The 24,929-nt window shown below is 48.1% G+C and overlaps 1 protein-coding gene across 7 annotated transcripts in view; it reads right to left on the bottom strand.

Annotated features, from left to right (window-relative positions):
* The window catches only part of LOC122433296 (katanin interacting protein), a 228,546-nt gene that overhangs the window by 171,825 nt on the left and 31,792 nt on the right, over positions 1-24,929 (bottom strand). The window contains exon 2 of one of the 7 annotated variants that reach the window (XM_043456084.1): positions 12,270-12,432. The exons of 5 other annotated variants lie outside the window; for them this stretch is intronic. Coding sequence is in view for 1 of the 2 variants with exons in the window: in XM_043456083.1 (XP_043312018.1) it covers positions 19,263-19,289 (27 nt within the window). In the remaining variant the exon portion in view is untranslated. Of the gene's footprint in view, positions 1-12,269; positions 12,433-19,262; positions 19,310-24,929 lie in introns of those variants that run through there. One more of the 7 variants, XM_043456083.1, reaches the window with a different exon arrangement.

The raw sequence follows: 24,929 nt of genomic DNA, 5'->3' as shown, positions 1-24,929 counted from the left end.
CAACTCTTTGCGACTTTATGGACTATAGCCTGCCAGGCTCCTCTGTCCACGGGATTTCCTAGGCAAGAATACTAGAGGGGGTTCCCATTCCCTTCTCCAGGGGATTTTCCCGATCCAGGGATCAAACCCACATCTCTTGCGCCTCCTGCATTGGCAGATGGTTTCTTTACCACTAGCGCCACCTGGGAGGCCTGGTTTCAAGTCACAACAGTGCTATTTGTTCCTGTCAAATGGAGGTAAAAATAGTACCTGTCTGGTTGGATCTGTCTTTCCCTCATAATCTTCCCTGGTGACTCAGTAGTTTTAAAAAAAAAAAAAAAAAAATTCCACCTGCCAATGCAGGAGACACAGGTTCCATCCCTGATCTGGGAAGATCCACTGGAGAAGGGAACGGCCGGCTACCTACTCCAATATACTTGCCTGGGCAATCCCATGGACAGAGGAGCCTGGCGGGCTATATAGTCCACGGGGTCACAGACACGAATTAGTGACTAAACAATAGCAACAACAACATACAGTTGAAGGTGAGTTGGATGCAATAACAATAAAAAGATAGCACAGAATCTGGCACTTGGGTAGTTCTCAATGAATATTAGAATTCCATTTACGGAGTTCCATTATTTAAATAGTACCATCTTAGCCCCACCCCACCCCACCCAGCTCACTGCTGTCCTGATGCCTTAATTATTTGATTCCCTTCCCCTCCCAGCTCCCCCCAGATCCTCTTCAAGGCCCAGCTCAGCTCCCCAAGTCTTCACGAAGGCTTCCCTGCCATTCTCACCCCCTCTCACTTCAGCTCAGTCTGAAACCCCACAATTAGTATTAAGTTACATACAATACAGGGTGAAATCGTATATAATTAAGTGCTATGTTGTAAGCCTTTAACTATATCTATTGCTCACTCATTATCTGGGAATTTGGAGACCTGGAGAGGAGCCCTGAACTCTGCTACTTACCTTCTTTGAGCCTCTGTTTCCTTGTCTGTAAAAAGGGGATGTTAATAAGGTCTACCTTGCAGGTCTACTCTAAGAACTAACCAGGGGAAAAGTGGAAGTCATTAAGGATCCTTTTCTTGCTTCTTATTACTGATTCCCCAGCTGGATTATAAATTTCTGGAGTGTAGAACTGTGGGGAAGGAGGGGACCAACCATCATGTGGGAAGCCTGGAGCCCAGGGCCCCAGTCGCAGCTTCCACATCATCCAGCTCCGTGATGGTAACCACTGAGGATGACCAAGTGCCCACCCAGTTAACTCTCATCCTGGTCAGATGCCAGACACCTCTCTCCCTGGCACGGCATATTTCACTTTGCTGAGGCTCTATTTCTCAGGCTATAAAACGTGGAGTGTGAGAGTGAGTGAATATTAATTAATATTTAAGACTTCCCCCTGGAGTAGGAAATGGCAACCCACTCCAGTATTCTTGCCTGGAAAATCCCATGGACAGAGGACCCTGGCTGGCTACAGTCCATGAAGTCACAAAGAATCAGACATGACTGAGCACGCACACACACCAGACATCCTGAAAACACGGGAGAACCTTGTAAAGTATCAAGTTTATCATCGTCTTTCAGCAAACATTGATCAAGTGTTTACTGTGTGGCTGTTACCTATGCAATGAGGATTTAACAAAAACTTCAACCCAGTGGGTAGCCAGATCCCAGCTTGTCTGTAGACTGTACCCAACCCTCAGTCAGGGGCTGATCCTCACAACTCCGCCCCCCATTCCGGTTCTGAGTGATGTGAACGGCACTCCCTGCTGTCAGGGGCTCAGTCAAACAACACACTGGCCAGGGGTCTGTAATTTAGGGAATGGCCTGCACGGGAGTCTGGGGACACCCATTCAAATAAATGCATAATGGTATTTTTCTGGGAAGAGAGTCCATCACTTTCATCAGATTCCCAAGGGCATCTGAGGTCAAAAAAAGGAGACAATTGATTATGCTGTGCTGGGCACAGTGGCTCAGTCATGTCCGACTCTGTGCGACCCTGTGGACTGTAACCCTCCAGGCTTCTCTGTCCATGGGATTCTCCAGACAATAATACTGGAGTTGCCATGCCCTCCTCCAGGGTTTCTTCCCAACCCAGGAATTGAACCGCAGTCTCCTGCATTGCAGGCAGATTCTTTACCAGCTGAGTTACCAGGGAAGCCCCAAGGGATTATAACAAAAATGTATAAAATGTGATGCAGAGATCTGAAGGAGGGGACTAGGGAGGCTCCTGAGGGCACGGCCAGGCTCAAATCCTTGGGAGTCATCCTGAAAGCCTCACTTACTCATTCACTTTCCCAGTCCAGGTCCAATCCATCAGCGTCAAGTGAAAAACACCACGTATTCCCAAATCTGACCACTTATCCCCACCTCCTTGCTACCACGCCGGTTCAGGACTCCTCACTGTCCTCCTGCTCCTACCCTCCCCGCTGCCATCCATTCTCCCTGCGACACCCCGGGAGTCCTGATGAAAGGGAAGCCGAATCATTCCACTTCTCTGCTCTGGACTCTGCATGGGTTCCCAGTGGCCACCAGACCCCACCCACTTAGCCTCCATCCACATCTCTGACCACCTCATCACTCCGGTACTCGAAACACCCAGCCTGTGCCCACCCACCCACGGGCCTTTGACTCACCATCCTTCCCCCGGGTAAATACCCAGATTCCTCATCTCCTTCAAGGCTGGTCTCAGATCTTACCTTCTTGGCGACATCCTCCCCAGGCATCCTATTTAAAATTCCAGGGACTTTCCTGGTGATTAAGACTCCGGGCTTCCAATCCAGGGAATGTCAGTTCAGTCTCTGGTTGGGGAACTAAGATTCCACACGCCACACAGACTGAGCCCAGGTATCACAACTAAAGAGCATGTGCCACGACAAAGATCAACCAAACCCCGATGCAGCAAAAATAAATATTTTTAAAAATGGCAAGCCATGTACACACACACACACACACACACACACACACACACTCCCAAGCCCTCACTAATAGAACCTCTCCTTGATCTTACTCATCATGCCTCTTATTACTGGGCCATCCCTCCCTGCACTAGCATGTAAATTCCATGAAGGCAGGGACTGTGTCTGTTTTGATCGCATTGTATAATCTAAGCCCCTAGGATGGTGCCTGGCACACAATGGGCCCTCATTAAATGAATAAATAAGGAGACGTTTGAGCTCAGATTTGAAAACTAAATGGTCTGGGGACTTCCCTGCTGGTCCAGTGGCTAAGACTCTGTGCTCTCAATGCAGGGGGCCTGGATTCGATCCCTGGTTGGGGAACCAGATCCCACATGTCAAAACTAAAGAGCTCACATGCTGCAATGAAGATGGAAGATCCTGTGTACCACAACTAAGACCTGGAGCAGCCAAATAAATATTAATAAATAAAAATAAATATTAAATATCTTCCCTTGTAGCTCAGTTGGTAAAGAATCTGCCTGCAGTGCAGGAGACCTGGGTTCAATCCCTGGTTGGGAAGATGCCCTGGAGAAGGAAATGGCAACACACTCCAGTACCCTTGCCTGGAAAATCCCATGGACAGAGGAGCCTGGGGGGTGCAGTCCATGGGGTCACAAAGAGTCGGGCACAACTGAGCAACTAACACACACGACATACACACGAATGTTGAAAAAAGCAAGTTAAAAGCCTCGCTGGACAACAAGAGAAAGGCATTCCACACAGCAGGAGGAGCAGGAGCTAAGGTTGGGGAGTCTGAAAAAGCCTGAAAGGCTCATGGATCAGTCAGAAGTTGGGTTTGCTTAGAGTGACAGGTGCCGAGGAGGCTCACGTTAAGTACGGCAAATGGTCTAAGCAATTCAGACGTGACGTGAAAGCCAAGTCCCACTGCCATCATTGTTCTCCTTATCATCTTTATCCCTAATGCTAGCCCCAGAGAAATTTGTAGAATTTTATCAATGGCCATATTATTAATTCTCTCTGGGGAGAAAAAAATGGAATTGGAAAGAAACGCCTAGAATCAGTTATGCTTAAAGGAGCTCGACAGAGTCTATATTTCAGGGATCACGTACTCCTCTGAGGCCAGAAGATTGGAATTCTCCTAAAGAGGGTTGATTTAGCGAGTGCCAGAGCCTGAGCTGCATTCACGAGCAGCTGAGAACACTGGACTGGTTTCCAGGGCCGGCAGATGTCGGGGACCTGACTTTGCAGGTGTCAAGTCCCATTGGAGAAGAACAATAACTTGGAATGGCTTAATGATGAGGTTGTGAACACGCTGTGTCGGGGGCACCACGCGGAGTTCACAGAGCACTTCCGCACACCTGACTTACTCCATCTGTTCTGCTCCTCCCCCGGCCAAGTGCCACATCTTACCGCAGGGACGATTTATGAGCAGCAAGCGCATGTTACAGATTACTGGAGCCCAGGTTTGGGGCCACGTCAATGACCATTTAAGGTGCTTTCTGTGGGCATCTACAAGAATGCAGAAACGGCAACCCACTCCAGTATTCTTGCCTGGAAAATCCTATGGACAGAGGAACCTGGTAGGCTACAGTCCATGGGGTCACAAAGAGTCAGACACGACTGAGTGACTTCACTTTCACTTTACAAGAATGCTATGCCCTGGGATCATTATCCCCATTTTACATAGGAGGAAACTGAGGCTTTAAAAGCTGAAGCAAATTGCCCCAAGGCCATGTCCAGGGGAAGACAGTGGACATTGGTTGTTTTTGTCATTTTTTCTTTCTTTCTCTCTTTCTTTTTTTTTTCACTGCACCACAGGGCATGCAGGATCTTAGCTTCCTGACCAGGTATCAAACCCATGCCCTCTGCAGTGGAAGCTCGGGGTCTTAACCACTGGACCACCAGGGAAGCCCCTACTCATTTTCTTCTAGTTACATCTCCTCGGTTTTCCTTTGGGAAACCATCTCTCCTCACTCTCAGCACACATGGTGTGAGTGGAAATCACACTGGTGACCCCTCAAGGGCGAGCACATGACTGAGGCCTCGACCGCCAAGGCCAGGCTAATCTGGCTAGTCTGTCTCCCTGGTCATGTGACGGGTTTAGGGCTCTGCCCAAAGTCAGGTCAACAGATTCAAACCAGGGATTGGTTGAATCTGCTGGAAAAGTCCCTCTCTCTCTTCCTCTGGAATTATTAGCTGATATGAGTTGTGAAGGGGGCTTCCCAGGTGGCACTAGTGGTAAAGAACCCACTTGCCAATGCAGGAGATATAAGCATTTGGGTTCGATCCCCGGGTTGGAATGATTCCCTGGAGGAAGGCACGGCAGCCCACTCCAGTACTCTTGCCTGGAGAATCCCATAGAGAGAGGAGCTTGGCGGACTACAGTCCACAGGGTTGCACAGAGTCAGACACCACTGAAGCGACTTAGCGTGCATGCATGAGCTGTGAAGCTCTAAGGGCCACCAAAATGAAGAAGCTATTTTTATCAACTGATTAGGCCCACAGTTATAAATGTCCTTCTATCTTCCAAGAAGAGATCTGTCCAAGAGTAACACCAACACAGAGGCAGCAGAATTGAGGACACAGATAGACGACCAGACAGAAACTGGTCTAGCCAGTATCTAGCCCCGCCTGAAGCCAGCACTACTTGGACTTTTTTTTTTTTTTTTTAACTTGGACTTTTAAGTCACAAGAGTTAACACATTATTTTCTTTACTCAAGCCACATGTATGTATGTGTGTGTGTGTGTGTGTGTGATTCACACTGAGTGAGTTCTCAATGATGCAGTGGTAGAACATAATACTAACAGGTATCTGAATCTGAAGTCACTACCAGAACATAGCAACGGTGGAGCATTTAGTAGAGGTTTAAAATAATACCTGAGGGACTTCCCTGGTGGTCCACCGGTCAAGAATCCGCCTTGCAATGCAGTGGACACGGGTTCGATCCCTGGTTGGGGAACTAAGATCCTACAAGCTGCAGGGCAACTAAGCCCACGTGCTACTCAGTAGCCACAGCTACTGAGCCCACGTGCTCTGAAGCCTGAACCACAACTGGAGAATCCATGGGCCCCAATGAAAAATCCCCCAAGACAAAATGAAGATCCTGGGTCCCACAACTAACAGCCAATGCAGCCAAATAAAAAATGAACAAATAAATTTAAAAAAAAACACCTTAATGAATGTTCTCAATGATGGCCCTATGCTCCTAGAAATCAACGATCCAAATGTATCTTACAGTACAAAACTCCTACTCTGCCTTCAAAACCCATCCTAGTGTTCTCCCAGTGATTTGGTTTTCCCAGCACAGCACAGTAAGTCCTGAATGCATATTACTTGAATGAAAAAGTATAGTTCTGAGCTTGTATGTTGAGGCTTTTGCTGACATATCAGATGCACTCCCATCCTTAAAACAAGAATAACAAAGACTCCACATTCTGTACACTTAGGTTGCAAGATCTAAACCAATGGTTGAGACTGCCCCCTAGAGGTGGATCAAAACAACACAAACTGAAGCAGAGTTTCTCATGGCCATGGGTAGACAGACCGACAAAATCACATGCTTATGTGCAAGTCAGATGGAGGATCATTAAAGGAAGGCTTGGGGTTATTTCTCAAATACTTATGCACCATTGTTTCCTGCAACCAATGTACACCTTGAGATTTTATATTTCGCTTCAGGTTAGTAGAATATTCACGCAGATCCAGAATCTAGGGTTTCCTCCTGGACTCCAGGACACAGGATGCTGTATCTTTATGAAACCATTTTTTCTTCCACAGCTATCTATAAAATCTTTTTCAATAGCCGCTCGAAAAGAATTAACATTTCCTTTTATTCTCAGAAAACATTTTTTTGTAAGACGGCAATGTGCATTATAAACTATCTTTTAGGCAGGCAGGCAGAGATTTTCTCTTTTTTTAATCTTGAATGAGCGTGCTTCAAAAAGGAAACTTTATATTAATGCCATAAATGGAAAATCACTATCGCCTGCCATAAACAGAAGGCAAAGAGAAATACGGACCTTCTGAAATAGCATGTGTTTACTTGCCACCTGCAAGCATGCAAACCACACACGTGGAAGTGCAAGGCCCGAAATTCCACATTCACATGACCCCGAGTGGCGGGTGACGCTGACCTCATTTCCCCAATTCATTCATTCACTCAGTATTTATTGAACAACTCCTCTGGGCACACAGAGAGCACATCAAAGTCTCCACTCTCAAGAAACTTACATTCTAGTGAGAGGAGACAGGTTATTTGAAAAAACAAGGCAGGGGGTGGGTATAGTATATCAAATGAAGCTCAGTGCTGTGGAAAATAAGAGGTAGAGAAAAACAGAGGGAATAGAGGGTGGAGCTACTATGTTAGCCAGGGGGTCAGAGAAGGCCTCTGGTGAAAAGACTTTCAAACGGAGACTGAAGGAAGTGGAGGAGGGGACCCCTATGGGAATCTGGACGAAGGCTCTTCCAGGTGGCAGGAACAGCATGTGCAAAGGCCCTGAGGTGGGGGGTGGAGGCCATGGTGAGGTCTCTGGGCTTACTCCGAAGTGGCCAGGAGGCTAGTGGAGGATTTGGAGCGGGACTGCCAGGGGCTGAGGGTTTCCACCGCCCACCCTGAGAGCTCGGGAGGGGACGCAGGCTGCAGGGCCCCCGGGCAAGCCCAGTTGTACAGACAGCCTCTGAGTGTTTGCCAGGCTGGTACTAAACTGACTCAGGGCAGCTGTTGCCTGTCAGAGCCTCCAAGCCCACAGCGCCATCACTTGGCCTGATGGGAGGAGAGACGTCACCTGGGTGGAATTTTCCCTCCAGTCTCCGCCTCCACCACTTGGTTTGTATCCGAGAACTTTTTTTTTTTACATATATATAAAGAGTAGCTTCTTTTTTTAAATTTTTTATTAGTTATTTTTGACTGCACTGGGTCTTTGTTGCTGCGGGCGGGCTTTCCTCTAGCTGTGGTGAGCAAGGCTACTCTCTACTTGTGGTACGAGGGATTCTCATCGCAGTGGCTTCTCCCGCGGAGCATGGGCTCTAGGGTGCTGGGGCTCAGCAGTTGTGGCTCACAGGCTTAGCTGCTCCACGGCCTGTGTAATCTTCCTGGACCAGGGATCGGACCCACGTCCCCCGCCTTGGCAGGTGGATTCTTAACCACTGGACCACCGGGGACATCCACTGAAAATTTCCTTCTAAAGGAATGGAACTCTCACCGAGCGCATCCATCACTGGGACCTTCCCTAACTCTTCCTGCCCAGCAAGCGGGGCTCACCCCCTGGAAGACGGGGGAGCCCTCAGGGCCCCTCCCCATCAATTCAACAGAGACTCCTTGAGCTTCTCCTACAGAGTGGGTGCTGCACTAAGGGCCGGAGACAATGATAAATAATCTGGCTCCACCACCCTCCTGACCTCATTCCCACCCCCACACAACCCTTCAGCCCAACAGCCCTTGTGACTGTTTCTCCAAGAGGCCATGCCTCTCTCCTCTCAGGGCCAGGGAACTTGCGGTCTCCCCGGCCGGGAATGCTTCCTCTTGCTTGTGGGCATGTGGGGCCCTTCTGGGGGCCCCTTCTGACTGTCCCCAGCCTTCTCAGCCTCCTCGATGTGGCAACGACACCTACCCCGCTCTGGAATGACCTGTTTGTTTTGTTTGTGGTTCCCCTACTAGGATGGAAGGCCCATGGGGGCAGAGGTGGTGGATTTGTGAAAAGGTAGGGATGAGGAGGGAAAGAAGGAGACGAAGGCAGGAAGATCAGCTCCTTGTCCTCGAGGAACTGGAGGAGCGGCCACTGACAAACACTGCTCGGAGGCGGTGGTGGGGCTGGGGGGTGCTGGCCCGGGAGAGGTGGGTGGAGAGGATGGGTGCCCGGTGTGGCTCGGGGCTGGGCCGACTCTACAGAGGAGAGGTCAGGATGCCGGCTGCAGGGAGCTCAGAGGTGGGTGGGGGCAGGCAGAGGAGGGACGGGGTGGGCATCCGGGCAGGAGCAGTATGTGCAAAGGCCCAGTGCCAGGAGACCCGGGGGCCGTCTTGAGGCTGGGATGGACAGGAGAGGTCAGGGCACAATGGTGATCCCCTGGCTTCTGACATTTCCAGGCCAGCTCAAAGCCTGATGAGGCGCAAAGGCTGTTTGTGCCGATGACGTGTGCTAAGCGGTGCGGAAGCCAGGTGGGGAGTGAAATGTCCTGCTCAAGTCTAGGGTGGTGCAGTGGGTGGAACTCAGGGTCCCAGAATAGATGTCATCTCATACACTAGTCAAGATTTCTGCTGTGTGAGGTCCCGGAGACTCAGGCACGTAGAGATGACGGTTCGCCCCTATCTCATCCCTGGGGCGTGGGATCTGGGATCTTTTACTCCCTGCCCAGTCCTGCTCTCCTCCCTCCTCCCCTTCCCCCTCTTTAGGTTGACTGAGCACTTCCTCTTCAACATGGGGACCGGTTCCTTTGCCTCTTGGAACAGATGGTCTAGGGAGGAAGAGCAGTGTTAAGCAAAGGGCCCCACCACCAAACGTACATCATCAACCATTTCTGGAGGTGGGTGAGTGACGCCTTGTTGTTGATCAGTCACTAAGTCATGTCTGACCCTTTGGGACCCCAAGGACTGTAGCACACCAGGCTCCTCTGTCCTTCACTATCTCCCAGAGTTTGCTCAAACTCACGTCCATTGAGTCAGTGATGCCATCCAACCATCTCATCCTCTGTCGTCCCCTTCTCCTCCTGCCTCTAATCTTTCCCAGCATCAGGGTCTTTTACAATGAGTTGGCTCTTCGCATTAGGTGGCCAAAGTATTGGAGCTTCAGTTTCAGCATCAGTCCTTCCAGTGAATATTCAGGATTGACTGGTTTTCAAAAAGAAACATGACTGTTGCTGGGAGGTTAGTGGATGCTCCATGGAGGGGTGACAACAGAACTGCAGCATGAAGGATGAACTAGTTAATTTAGGGGCGCAGAGGTGTGTGTGCTCTAAGCAAAGTGGATGCACAAGTGAAGGCCACGTGGTGAGAGCGATCAGAGAGTAAGAGGGACATGGAGTAGCAGAGGGGCTGGAGCTGGGGGGCAAGGGAGCCAGGCGCATGACTCGGGACCACGTAGGCAAGACCACCAAAGCCATGTGGGCCACAGAAGGGAGTTTTGCTCCTAACCCCAGACCAATGGGAAGCCACATGGGGTTACTGGGGCAGGGGGGAGATGTTGGGATGAGAGGTTGGAATGAGAGTCGGCCGGAAGTGGGTGCTGGGGGGTGCGGCGCTGGGAGGACGCTCCTGTGGGTGATCAGACAAGAGGTGTCAGCAACAAGGAAAAGGCAGGGAGAAGCTATTTTCAATGTGAGGACGGAGGACTGGGTGATGGTCTGGAGAAAGGCAGCAAGGAAGGACAAGGTGTTAAGGTGACTCTGCCGCATCTCTGGTGGTTCAGTGGTAAAGAACCCACCTGTCGGTGCAGGGGACAAGGGTTTGATCCCTGGGTCAGGAAGATCCTCTGGAGAAGAAAAAGGCAACCCGCTCCAGTGGGTTTCCAGTTTCTTGCCTGGAAAACTGTAGCCTGCTAGGCTACAGTCCATGGGGTCGCAAAGAGTCAGACACAACTTAGCGACTGAGTAACCAACCAACTGTGGCTTCCAGCCTGTGTAACTAGAGGGATGGCAGTGCCCTTCTCAGGGAGGTCAAGGCTGGAGGAGGGGCAGGGCTGAGCTGGGTTTGGGGCAGTCGGGTGGAGACACTGAGGCACCCAAGAGGAGCAGTTCATGGGCTGGCAGTGGACGTGCAGGTCTGGGGTCCACTTCACGGCACAGTTAAGATGACCCTTCCTCCCTGCTCACCCCCTCCCCAGGCTGAGTTACACCCTCCATTCAGCCGTGTTCCGGCAGCATCTTCACAGAACCTTCTCTGTCGGAGCATTGATCTGAGCCACCACGGACATGGGGCTAGATGTGTAGAGTTGGACGTGAGCCCAGGTCACCCACCCACACTCTAGCTGCTGGGAGCTGTGTCCCTTCCCAGGGAGAAGCCTCTCTAACCTCGGGTTATGTCTGATCTCTGATACTGGCTCATGACAAAGGAACAGAGACCCAGGCTCCTTGCCTCGACTGGGGGCACCTCTGCAGGGCCACCCAACCCCACAGCTCCCTGGGGGATCGGCACGGCTGGCGTCACAGTTCCGCGCCCCCCTGTGCCCAGTCCTGCTCCCTCATCCACACAGGCGTTGTTCCTGAGTGTGTGTGTGCTCAGTTGTCAGTCGTGTCCAACTCTTTGTGACCCTTTGGACTGCAGCCCACCAAGCTCCTCTGCCCATGGGATTCTCCAGGCGAGAATACTGGAGGGGGTTGCCATCTCCTCCCCCAGTTTTTCCTGAGAGCCCCTCTTACCCCCCAGTCAGCCTCCTGCACACACAGTTCCATCCCAGAGTCTGCATCCTGGGAACCTATGTCAGTTACTTGACCATGAACTCCCAGGACGGGGCTGAGCTAATTACATCAAAGACCATTGATAAACACATTTTGAACTGAATGAACAATCCTGGCTTAGCCAGGATGTCCCACAGTAGTGATGAGTTCAAACAGGACAGACCCAAGTCCCCAGAAATGAACTCCTCAGACCACAGGGCTCAATATTTAATTTGGAAAAACGATTGTCGTGAAGGTATGCGGCATAGGTCCAGAATTCCCAGACCTTCATTCGTCAGCTAAACAGCCAAGGTGGGTGGTCAGGATTTGGCTGTGAAGTCAGGCACCTGGGTAAGAATCCCATCCGGCTTGTTTGAGAAATGACGCTGGTGCCCGAGTTTCCTCAGCTGTCAAACTGAGATGTGGTCCTAGGGACATGCATTGTAATAGCCCCAAAGCAGAAGCAGCCCAACTGTCCATCAATGGATGAATGGAAAAACAGGCTGTGGCATATCCATACAATGGGAAATCGCTTGGCAGGCAGATTCTTTACCACTGAACCATCTGGGCACCCTAATGCAAGGCATGCAGGATCTTAATTCCCTAACCAAGGATCGAACCTGTGCCACCTGCAATGTAAGCTCAGAGGCTTAATCACTGGACCACCAGGGAAGTCCAGGAATTGCACACTTTAAAATGGTGAATTTTGTGTTACGTAAATTAAGTATCTCAATTTAAAAATGGAAAAAAAAAGAAAGAAAAAAGAAGTGGGATGGTGATTAAAAGCACCTACTTTATAAACACAAAACATTTCAAATATTGCCGGCTGTGTAATACATTCTTGATAAAGGTTTAGCAATGAAGATGAGGCTGACGAGAAACATTTCAAAGTTTCTAATTATAAGTGCACAAAATCTAAACTTGAAGTTGAGACCCTAGACCCAGTTCCCTGAGCTAACCGGGAAGGCAATTTATACAAAGTTAACACCCACCTGAAATTCAGGCAAAGAAAAGATGACGTAACTTTTCAGAGGCTACAACTTTCCTTTTCCCATGCAGGCACAGGAGAGTGTAGGAACAGGAGAGCAGCTGGCTGTAGGATTCCGTCTGTCTCAGGAGCGGGGCTGTGATCACACTCTCCCAACAGGCGCGAGGCTAGTGACAAACACAACCTTGGTCGTGCACCAGCCCTTGAACGCGCCGTCGAGCGTGTCACGCAAGGATGCTACCAGGCTGGTGGCAGGATAAGGGTCTTGATGATGGAGGAGTTGGTCTGCTCTAATAAAAACAGCGATTTTATAATGTCTCGACTGTGTCTTTGTCAGAAGAGGATGACTTCTAGCTGGTGAGAAGGGCTAGGAATAGAAACCGGCTGACAGGGAAGAAGCCAGGCGTTGCAGGCTGCGGGAGAGCGGCATTTCACTTGTGCTCATCTATTTCCAGGAGGAAAGGAAGGGAAGGGGACCATCTCTCTCAGCCCCTAAAGTAGCCCGTGTCTCCCCCAAAATGTGGGTTCTTAAGAGCAGAACGTGAGTGCGTGCTCAGTTGTGCCCGACTCTTTGCAACCCTATGGACTGTAGCCCACCAGGCTCCTCTGTCCGTGGGATTCTCCAGGCAAGAATACTGGAGTGGGTAGCCATGCCCTCCTCCAGGGGATCCTCCCGACCCAGGGATCGAACCTGCATCTCCTGCGTCTCCTGCATTGCAAGCAGGTTCTTTCCTGCTGAACCACCAGGGAAACCCAAGAGTGGAACAGCAGCCCACACACTCCCTGGTCTCTTGGCTTCCTGCTCGTTCCTTCCAACCCACAGCCTGCCACTGTGCCTTGCTCTAAAGCACAGATTCCGTGGCCTCCCTCATTAAAAACCTGCCACGGCTGGTGAGGAAGCTGACAGAGGCACTCCGGGGAGCAGCGTGGCAGTCTCCACTAAAACAAGACAAACAAAACCCCGCCTAGCTTCAATCTACTCAGACCCAGTCAGTTCAATCCCTGGAATCTACCAGAGAGACCCACACAGGTGCTGGAGGAGGAATGTGCAAAATGCTAATGCCCTCCATCTGGAAAGCGGCTGAATAACCCACAGTCTGTCCATAACATACGGTGACAAGTTTTTAAAAAGCTAGGTTTGTTTGTAACACCGAGGGTGGATCTCTAAGACACGGTTCAGAGAAGAGGGGCAAATGACAAGTGACAAAAGCACATGCGACACATTCATTACGTTACCATTTTGTTAAAACACATACACTCCCAAGATACTACATGTAGTTTACGGATTCACTGGGGTATGTGGATGCACAGAGAAAGGTCTGGAAGGAGGCATGCCCAGTCTGGGACAACAGTTACTCCAGGAGGGGAAGACGGATTAGGAAGGGGTGGCAATCGGCAAAAGGGATTGTGGGCTGATCTAACAGGTTAAAAATATTTTCTTAGGGATGTTGTTTTCTTATATAACCTGCATAACTAATGACCTCCATCCACCCTACTTCTCTTCTCAAAAAAGAATCGATGGTTCTACATTCCAGATAGATATAGCTTGACAGGATTTTCCTCTGAATTCCAGAATCCCATATTCAGCTACCTTTATTATTATTATTATTAGGCTGTCCCTCTTAGTTCCCCAAAGAGGGGCTGGACCCGTGCCTGTTGCCTTGAGATTTCAGAGTCTTAACCACTGGACCGCCAGGCAAGTTCCCTCCAGCTGTTTGACTGAGGTCTTCATGGCGTTGAAGCTGAATCTCTGATCTTCCTCCTAAAACCTGTCTCCACTTTCTTTCCCATCACAGGTGAAGACCAGTCTCTCTGCTTTTCAGACCAAAACTTAAAGTCCTTCTTTATTCCTCTCTTTCCGCCACCCATATCCGGGTCCAACCACAGATCCAAGTGTCTCCATCTTCACGAGGCTTGCACCCACTGCCTTCTCTTCTCCTTCACTGCTGCCCCCCAGCCCGAGTCACTGTCACCTCCACAGCCTTTCTGCAGCGGCCCTGACGGGTCTCCCCGCCTGCCCTTCCCCACTGTCTACTCTCCCCACGTAGCCCAGGGGGCGTATCCTGCTCAGATCTGTCCGGTCCTGGCCCTCTGTCAGTGGAAATGTTCCCATGAGTCCCCTCCCACTCATTCAAAAGCCTGTGTCTGCTCAGTCGCTCAGTCGTGTCCCACTCTTTGCGACCCCATGGACTGTAGCCCGCCAGGCTCCTCCGTCCAGGGGACTCTCCAGGAGAGAATACTGGAGCGGGTTGCCATGCCCTCCTCCAGGGGATCTTCCCGACCCAGGGATCAAACCAGCATCTCACGTCTCCTGCACTGGCAGGTGGGTTCTTTATCACTAGCACCACCTGGGAAGCCCACAAGTTCTTACAAATGGCCACAAGGCTCTATACCAATGGCTTTTACCCCTCTGTCCTCACCTCCCACCACCCTGCCCCTCAGACCCCTTAATTCAGCCACACAAGTGCCCACCTCAGGCCCTTCATTTTCACTGTCTTCTCTGCCCAAAGCTCTCCCCTTGCCCCTCCTTTAGTCTCTGCCCAAGGGCCTGTGTGACATAACAACCCTCCTAGCAGCCCCCACCCTGCTTCCCTGCCTTTTTTTTTCCCCTCTGCCTCCCTTCCTATTTTACCTGTCTATTCGCTTAGCACCTACTTCTAACTACTAGGAGTTAAGTGCCACAAACTGCAGATTTGGGCCTGTTCTCTTCACTGCAGAACCGACAGGACCCAGGGCAGTGGCTGGCACACAGCGAGTCATCGACAAATATTTGCCAAATGGACAGATGAACAAGCAACGTTTTTTCGATCGGACCCCAGCTTCATAACCCCATTTGCTCCCAATATTTCACTTCTATCACAATAAACTACCTGCTGGTCCCTCACTTGCCTGGATGTGCTCATGTGTCTGTACCTGTTCTTACCAGACTGGCCCTTCCCTCAATCCTCTTCTCCACTCTTCAAGTGTCAACATCATTTTCCCCTCGGAACCCTGGCCAATCTACCTCCCGCTCCCTAACCCTGTCGACGAGTAAAAGACTGTCTCTGCTGGGGGTCTTTCCTGGCAGTCTGATGGTTAAGGCTTTGCCTTCCTATGCAAGGCATGCAGGTTCGAACCCTGGTCCGGGAGCTAAGATTCCCACATGTCTTGTGGTCAAAAGACCAAAACATACAGCAGAAATAATATTGTAACAAATTCAATAAAGACTTTACAAAATGGTCCACCACCACAACAAAAAATCTTCTCTAAAAAAAGGCTTTCTCCTCTGGATTCCTGTGCTTTTCCCATTGTTTCTGAGATAATTAACTGGTAACATCAATAGAACTGATTAGTCTATACTGGCCACGTGTGGTTTACCCGTATTATCTCATTGAATCATCACACCAACAGATAAAGTAGGTAGCATCACCTCCATTTTATATTAATAGTTATGGAAACTGAGGCAGAGAGTCAGCAGTGAAAAAGTGGCAGAATTGGAATCTGAACCCAGTTTTACTGGACTCCATGGTGATTGCAGCCATGAAATTAAAAGATGCTTACTCCCTGGAAGGAAAGTTATGACCAACCTAGAGAGCATATTAAAAAGCAGAGACATTACGTTGCCAACAAAGGTCCGTCTAGTCAGGGCTATGGTTTTTCCAGTGGTCATGTATGGATGTGAGAGTTGGACTATAAAGAAAGCTGAGTGCAGAAGAATTGATGATTTTGCACTGTGGTGTTGGAGAAGACTCTCGAGAGTCCCTTGGACTGCAAGGAGATCCAACCAGTCCATCCTAAAGGAGAGCAGTCCTGGGTGTTCATTGGAAGGACTGATGCTCAAGCTGAAACTCCAATACTTTGGCCACCTGATGCAAAGAGCTGACTCATTGGAAAAGACCCTGATGCTGGGAAGATTGAGGGCAGGAGGAGAAGGGGACGACAGAGGATGAGATGGTTGGATGGCATCAGCGACTCAACGGACATGGATTTGGGTGGACTCTGGGAGTTGGTGATGGACAGGGAGGCCTGGTGTGCTGCGGTTCATGAGGTCGCAAAGAGTCAGACATGACTGAACGACTGAAGTGAACTGAACTGAAAGTCTGTGCTTAACCTCTGAAGCATCAGGTTCCTCATCAAAGTTCTGAGTTCTGAGATGACTAGAGCTGAAGCGTCTGCCAAATCACCAAAAAAAACCACACAAAAAAACAAGCAAACCAACTAACCAAGAACCTCAGAGTCCTGATCTGGGACAACTACGGAGAGGCAAAAGGTGGGTGCTCAAGCTCTGCAGGCTGGGACACGGGCCAGTCCTAACCAATACCACCATAGGGGCCACTCTGGGACCACATGGCCTGATATAAGGAAGAGAGCATCAACACCACCAGCTTTGGCATCAGACAAGCCAGGATTAAGTCTTGGTTCTTCTACTTACTTGCCACATGACTCTGGGTCTCCCTTTCACTTGTAAAATGTACAAGTGACACGGGGCAGGACTCTGGATATCACTGGCCCCATGGCCACCAGGTCATAGCCCGAGAGTCCTGGAGGTCACGTCCAGACAGTGTTGACCCCAGTGCTGTCTGGGAGCAGGTATCTGATCCAGGCAGGGCCAGTAGTAGTGTTAGTCGTTCAGCCATGCCTGACTCTTTGCGACCCCACAGACTGTAGCCAACCAGGCTCCTCTGTCCATGGGATTTTCCATGCAAGAATACTGGAGCGGGTTTCCAGTCCTTTCTCCAGAGGATCTTCCTAACCCAGGGATCGAACCTGGGTCTCCTCATTGCAGGCAGATTCTTTACTGTCTGAGCTACAGGGAAGGCCCCATGTGGGGCCAGTACTCCTGGGGAATTGGGATGAACAGCCTCAGGGAAGATCTGACTGCTTTCTCAAAAGGGGAATATGAACTCAGAGTTGCTAGTGGGACTACCTGTCTACTAGGTGAACCAGGAAACAGAAAGCTGGTTTGTACCAGCCGAGAAGAAGGACACAGAGACTTCCCTGGTGGTTCAGTGGCTAAGACTCCAGGTTCCCAATGTAGGGGCTTGAGTTCCATCCCCGGTCAGGGAACTAGATCCCACATGCTGCAACTAAGGCTTGGTAACTTTGGCAACTAAGCCAAATAAATATATATTAAAAAATTAAAAAAGGAAAGATACTGACAGATGTCAAGATAAGAGTCAGAGAGGACTTTCTGGAACCCAGAGGGCCCCAGGCACTGATTCACCATTCTTGACTCCGTTTTTGTCATCATGCCACCCAGGAACATCACTGCCCTTGGCTTCTGGGGAGCACCTCCCCTTTAGAGCCTTGTAATGAAGCAATATGGGCTTCCCTGGTGGCTCGGTGGTAAAGAATGTACTTTCAATGCAGGAGACGTGGGTTTGATTTCTTGGTCAGGAACATCCCCTGGAGAAGGAAATGACAACCCACTCCAGAATTCTTGTTGGAAAATTCCATGGACAGAGAAGCCTGGTGGACTACAGTCCATGGGGTTGAAAAAGAGTAGGACATGACTTAGTGGCTAAACAACAACAACAATGAAGTAATATCGTCCTTGTTCTGCAAAAGCTAGTTGGAGTTTATTTTTTAAAACCAAGTCCTAAGTAAGACAAATGCTTACCTTATAGACTTGTTATAAGAAAAATAAAACTAATATATGAAAAATGCTTACCTCAGTGCCTGGCCTGTAAATAACACCCAATACATGGTTGCTAATATTATTATTATAATCAAGTCACAAGGACAGACTATTACAGGAACTAGACAGATTAATCATCCCACTCAGTCACTTAAATTACTCTCCCCTGAAGGGTGGCATGCCATGGAGCTCTGTCCTTGGTCCTATCCCAGGCCATAATTTTATCAATGGCCAGATCTGGCTGTTGAAGGCTGTTTATTCAGTCTGCACATGACATTCAGATGGGTGGCACATGGAATAAACTGGATGACAGAATCTACGTTCAGGTCAGTTTCTACAGGCTAGAGATGGATCAAGAACAGCTTGATAAAACGCATCATGGCCAGGGTAAAGGTCCTATACAAGGAGAGGTACTGGAAAAGTCTGCTTAAGAAAAGTTCACAACACAAAGGCAGGGTTTTTAGTTAATGTGTTCAGTATGAGCTAACAGGGTGATGTGGCTGCCAAAAGCATGCCACAACCACAGCACACACGATATGTGTTAGAAATTTTGTCAGGATCAGAGGGAAGAAGGGAACTAACCTTTCGACACCTACTGTCTGCCAGGTCCCACGTTAAACACTTGACACATTATTGCGATTGACACTTTCATTAACCTATGAGGGGGTGTTATTCCCATTTGACAGGTGAGAAAACTGAGGCTTAGGTGAGTGAAGGGACTTGACCAATGTAATAGAGAGCAGAGTTAGTATGGGAACCCAGTTCTTACTAGAAAGTACACTCCATCTCCATGGTCTACACTGATCTGTTCATAATCGTTCATCCATGTCTGACTCTTTGCAACCCCACAAACTATAGCCAACCAGGCTCCTCTGTCCATGGGATTCTCCAGGTAAGAATACTGGAGCGGGTTATTTAATAGTCAAAATACTCAGTTTGGTTCTGACAATGTATTTTTAGAGAAAAATGAACTTGTCCAGATGAAGGTGACCAGGAAAGTGAAAACTCTTAATAAGAAGTCACCTTGAGACTGAACCAGGTTGGGAAGACCAAGAGCAAGTACACGCAGCAGCCTCTCCTACCCAAGTCCATAGAAATGATACCATTTCAAATTCATAAGGAACTTCCCTGGTGATCCAGCGGTTAAGAATCTGCCTTCCAATACATGGGACTCGGTTCGTTTGATCCCTGGTCTGGGAACTAAGATGCCACAAGCCATGGAGCAACTAAGCCCATGTGCTCCAACTACTGAGCCCCTAGGCTCTGGAGACTGGGCACCACAACTAGAGAGAAGCCCGCGCACCTCAGTAAAAGATCCCACCTGCTGCAACTAGGATCTGATGCAACCTCCCCTGGTAGCTCAGACAGTAAAGAATCTACCTGAAATGCAGGAGACCCGGGATCCATCGCTGGGTCGGGAAGATCCCCTGGAGAAGGAAATGGCAATCCACTCCAATACTCTTGCCTGGAGAACCCTACGGACAGAGGAGCCTTGAGGGCTACAGTCCCTGGGGTCACAAAGAGGCGGACACGACTAAGCAGCTCACATTTTGGACCAAATAAACATTTTTAAAAAACAAAATAAAATTCGTAAGCGCACAGGAAGATAAGGAGGGGTGATACTGCTGGATTTAAAATGTTGAGAAATTCTTGAGAAACGCTGGCAGACAGAACCAGATGAATGAAAAGAAGTGCAGGCCAAATGGAAAGCTCGGAAGGAGGACTGTGATATGGGAAGGGGGTCTTGGGCTGCTTCAAGCCTAGAGGCAACACATTCTCCAGGGAGAGGAGGGAACCTGAGGTCAAAGGTGAAAGAGATGGGTTGAGAATGCCTATGAGGATGCCAAGAAGTGGCTCTTCAATCCATCCAGATTGTAGGAGCTGTGACCATGGGTCTCTGGGACAGAATAGCAGGATATATCCGGAAGAAAAAGGAAGAATTCTGTGCTCAGAAGACAAACTCAGAAGACAAGCATCACATTTTTTGTGGCAATTTCCACCCCTCTGCCCATAATCACTGGTAGCAAACTCTTGTAAAAAGAAAAAGCATTCACAGAGAACAAAACAGGAAATCACATTACATAGAAGAGCACATATTCACAAACTACCAAACATTTCAAGAAAATTCACACCATGAAAGAGAGGGGCCAACTCAACAAACAAACTAACAATGAAAGAAACAGAGATAACAATGCAAGCAGAGGCATTACAAACATTTTTAATATTATCAGAAGAATCAGAGAAGGCACTGACTCCTTGAACAACCTACTATGGAAGAGAATAAGAAATCATGAATAAAACATTTAATCATCAAAACTAAAGAAAAATCAAAAGACAACGAAGAGGACTTCCTTGATGATACAGTGGATAAGAGTCCACCTGCCAGTGCAGGGGACATGGGTTCAATCCCTGGTCTGAGAAGATTCCACATACTGCAAAGCAACTAAACCCATGTGCCATAGCTACTGAAGCCTGCGTGCCTAGAGCCTGTGCTCCACGATAAGAGAAGCCACTGCAATGAGAAGCCTGTGCACCATAACGAAGAGTGGCCCCTGCTCGCCGCAACTAGACAAAGCCCGTGCACAGCAATGAAGATTCAGTGCAACAAAAAAATAAAATAAAAACAAAACCAATAAATCAATAAGGTTTTTTTTTTAAAGATAATGGAGAACAGAATAGATACAGATATAGAGAAAATTACTGAGCTGGAAGATTAGGCAAAGGTGTTTCCCCAAACACAGGAATAAGGACAAAAAAGTACTGGCAAAAACAGGATAGGCTGTTAATATCCACTATTAGCAATGTTTTAGAGAGTGTGGAATTCTCAAATATTTTTAGTAGGAGTAGAAATCATTAGGCTTTTTTTATAAGGTTATTTCTAGATTTCTTGCCACATGAGCCAAATAAATCCCTATTGTTAACCCAAGGGTCAAAAAATTATATCCCCTAGGCCAAATCTGTCCTATTACCTATTTTTTTGGTCAATAAAATTTTACTGAAACACAGCCCCACTCACTAATTAACATACTGATATGGCTGTTTCCACACTACAATGACAGAGTTGAGTCGTTGTGACAGAAAATGTTTGCTGATCCCTGATTTAGGCCATTGTTAGTTGGGTTTCCTGTTCTTTGCAGCCAAATGCACTCCCAATTGAAACAAAGACTAGAACTGTAATAAACAGAAAAAAGTCCATAAAAATGAACATTCTGCCAATTAGGTTTGGGTATGTTTGAAGAGCATTTTTCAATTTAATGAACAAACTTGAAATTTTTTAAATGACAGGTAAATTATTTTTAAAATTCACAATTTAATCATTCTAATGAAAGGATAACTGAAGGTTCAATACCACAGTGGTAAAGAGCGAACAATTAACACATTTAAAAACACAGATGAAGACTTCCTTGTGGTCCAGTGGATAAGAATCCGCCTGCCAGTGCAGGGGACATGGGTTTGATCCCTGGTGAGGGAAGACTCTTCAGCTGTGGGGCAGCCGAGCCCCATGCCACAACTGAGCCTGTGTGTCACAACTACTGGAGCCGAGAGCTCTAGAGCCCGTGCACCCCGACGAGAGACGCCCCTGCCGTGAGAAGCCCATGCACCGCAACTAGAGAGTAACCCCTGCTCACCGCAACTACAGAAAGCCCGTGTGCAGCAACAAAGACCCACTGCACCCCAAAATAAGTAAATAAAATAAAAACATGGATGAATGTCACAGATATGTTTAACAAAAACAAAACAAAGACAAAAAAATTGTGCTTACTCTGTGAATCCATTTATGTGAAGTTCAAATACAGGCAAAACTAATCTATACCGTTAGAGCCTAGACAGTGGCCACCCCCCTGGAGAGCTGCAGTACCTGGGAGGGGGCATGAAGATGCCTCCTGCATTGCTAGGAATGGTCCATGCTTTGACGTGGGTAGTGATAACACAGGAGCACTCATAAAATTCATAAAACTGTACACCAAAGATTGTCCCCTCTATTGTATGCAAGTTATACCTCAATAAAGAAAAAGAGAACTAAAAAAGAAATGGAAGGTACGCATTTATAATTGTCCCTTAGTATGATCCTAAGCCTGAAATATATATAGATGCATATTAAGAATAGGTGGCAAGAATACACCGAAGAACTATACAAAAAAGATCTTCATGACCCAGATAACCACGATGGTGTGATCACTCACCTACAGCCAGACAGCCTGGAATGCAAAGTCAAATGGGCCTTAGGAAGCATCACTACGAACAAAGCTAGTGGAGGTGATGGAATTCCAGTTGAGGTATTGCAAATCCTAAAAGATGATGCTATGAAAGTGCTGCACTCAATATGCCAGCAAATCCAGAAAACTCAGCAGTGGCCACAGGACTGGAAAAGGTCAGTTTTCATTCCAATCCCAAAGAAAGGCAATGCCAAAGAATGCTCAAACTACCTCACAGTTGTACTCATCTCACACTCTAGCAAAGTAATGCTCAAAATTCTCCAAGCCAGGCTTCAACAGTACGTGAACCGTGAACTTTCAGATGTTCAAGCTGGATTTAGAAAAGGCAGAGGAACCAGAGATCATTGGTTGGATCATAGAAAAAGCAAGAGAGTTCCAGAAAAACATCTACTTCTGCGTTGACTATGCCAAAGCCTTTGACTATGTGGATCACAACAAACTGTGGAGAATTCTTAAAGAGATGGGAATACCAGACTACCCAACCTGCCTCCTGAGAAATCCATATGCAGGTCAAGAAGCAACAGCTAGAACTGGACATGGAACAACAGACTGGTTCCAAATCGGGAAAGGAGTATGTCAAGGCTCTATGTTGTCACCCTGCTTATTGAACTTATATGCAGGGTACAACATGAGAAATGCTGGGCTGGATGAAGCACAAGCTGGAATTAAGATTGCCGGGAGAAATATCAATAACCTCAGATATGCAGATGACACCACCCTTATGGCAGAAAGTGAAGAAGAACTAAAGAGCCTCTTGATGAAAGTGAAAGAGGAGAGTGAAAACCCTGGCTTAAAACTCAACATTCGGAAAACGAAGATCATGGCATCCAGTCCCATCACTTCATGGCAAGTGGGGCAACAATGGAAACGGTGAGAGACTTTATTTTCTTGGGCTCCAAAATCACTGCAGATAGTGACTTCAGCCATGAAATTAAAAGACGCTTGTTCCTTGGAAGAAAAGCTATGACCAACCTAGACAGCATATTAGAAAGCAGAGACATTACTTTGCCAACAAAGGTCCATCTAATCAAAGCTATGGTTTTTCCAGTAGTCATGTATGGATGTGAGAGTTGGACTATAAAGAAAGCTGAGTGCCGAAGAACTGATGCTTTTGAAGTGTGGTGTTGGAGAAGACTTTCGAGAGTCCCTTGGACTGCAAGGAGATCCAACCAGTCCATCCTAAAGGAAATCAGTCCTGAAGATTCATTGGAAGGACTGATGCTAAAGCTGAAACTCCCACACTTTGGCCACCTGATGTGAAGAACTGACTCATTGGAAAAGACTCTGATGCTGGGAAAGACGGAAAGCAGGAAAAGAAGTGGATGACAGAGGATGAGGTGGTTGGATGGCATTACCAACTCAATGGACATGAGTTTGAGTAAGCTCCAGGAGTTGGTGATGGACAGGAAAGCCTGGCAGGCTGCAGTCCATGGATCACAAAGAGTCGGACACTACTGAGTGACTGAACTGAAGTGAACTGAGAAGGGAATAAAAAATAAAAATAGTGGCTTTATAGGTGGTAGTATAAGGACTAATTTTTGTAGCATTAAGCCTCTTCTGTTTTTCTACAATCAGCATGCATTAGTTCTGGAACCAAAAAGACATTAAAAGTGTCTAATGCCAGCCCCACTGAGGTCAATGCCTGCAGATATGAACTACACTGACACTGCCTCCCCCAGCTACCCCAGCTGATGGAACATTCTGGAACGGGACCCAGCAGTGGGACTGGACAAAGAACAATAACATACTTTTAAACAAGACTTACAGGTATAGTTCTAAGTACTTCATATGTATTATTTAATTCTCTCAACAGCCCCAGGAGATGGCACTATGCTTTCAGCTGCATTCAGCAGATGGAAACTGAGGCACAAAGAGGTTATGTAAAGTGCCAAGAAAGCTCAGTTGGTAAAGAATCCGCCTGCAACGTAGGAGACCTGGGTTTGACCCCTGGGTTGGGAAGATTAACCTGGAGAAGGGAAAGGCTACCCACTCCAGTATTCTGGCTTGGAGAATTCCATAGACTGTATAATCGGACACAACTGAGTGACTTACACTTTCACTTTCATAGACCACACAGCAAATTAAGAGTTAGAACCAGGATGCAAACCAAAGCAGTCAGACCTGGACAGCTTCCCTGCCCTTGATCACTCTTGCTGTTCCATTTCTCATGTGCCAAGCCATCTCCCAGGGCATCAACAGAGCATGGGCAGTTCAAAGAGATTTTTTCAAGAGTTTAGGCTTCTATATTGAAAAAGCAAAAGGCCATCAAAGTAGTCATCCTGGGAAAAGAAGCTGAGAACTTTCTTGGACTTTCCTACACACAGCAGAGGGTGAGGAGCGGCATAAAATCTCTTCAGCAGCCTCCAAAGGGAATGCAGGACTTTCCAGGTGGCTCAGTGGCAAAAGAATCCACCTGCCAATGCAAGAGACTTGGGTTCAACCCCTGGGTCAGGAAGGTCCCCTGGAGTAGGAAATTGGCAACCTATTTCAGTATTCTTGCCTGGAAAATCCCATGCACAGAGGAGCCTGGTGGGCTACAGTCCAAGGGGCTGCAAAAGCGCTGGATATGACTTGGTGACTAAGACAACAACAAATGGGAATGTAGCCATCATTAACAATGCTTAGCTGGGGAAGGTCAGTGTCAGACTATCTCGGCTCATCAGGCAAGGAACCAAAGCTTTCATTTATCTGGCAGTCACTGCCCCAGCTTCTAATTCACCCGCCCAGCCCTGTGGTCCCAGGAGACTGGGACCCTATCTAGTTCTGAACCGGCAGCAGGATCCATGGAGGAGAGAGAAAGTGCCCAGTGTGAGAGGCAGGGGCATCCTCT

Source organism: Cervus canadensis, chromosome 32 (genome assembly GCF_019320065.1).
Source record: "Cervus canadensis isolate Bull #8, Minnesota chromosome 32, ASM1932006v1, whole genome shotgun sequence".
In the NCBI taxonomy this organism is placed as follows: Eukaryota; Metazoa; Chordata; class Mammalia; order Artiodactyla; family Cervidae; genus Cervus; species Cervus canadensis.
Note: the sequence above shows the minus strand (reverse complement) of the source record. Positions and strands in the feature narration are given on the sequence as shown.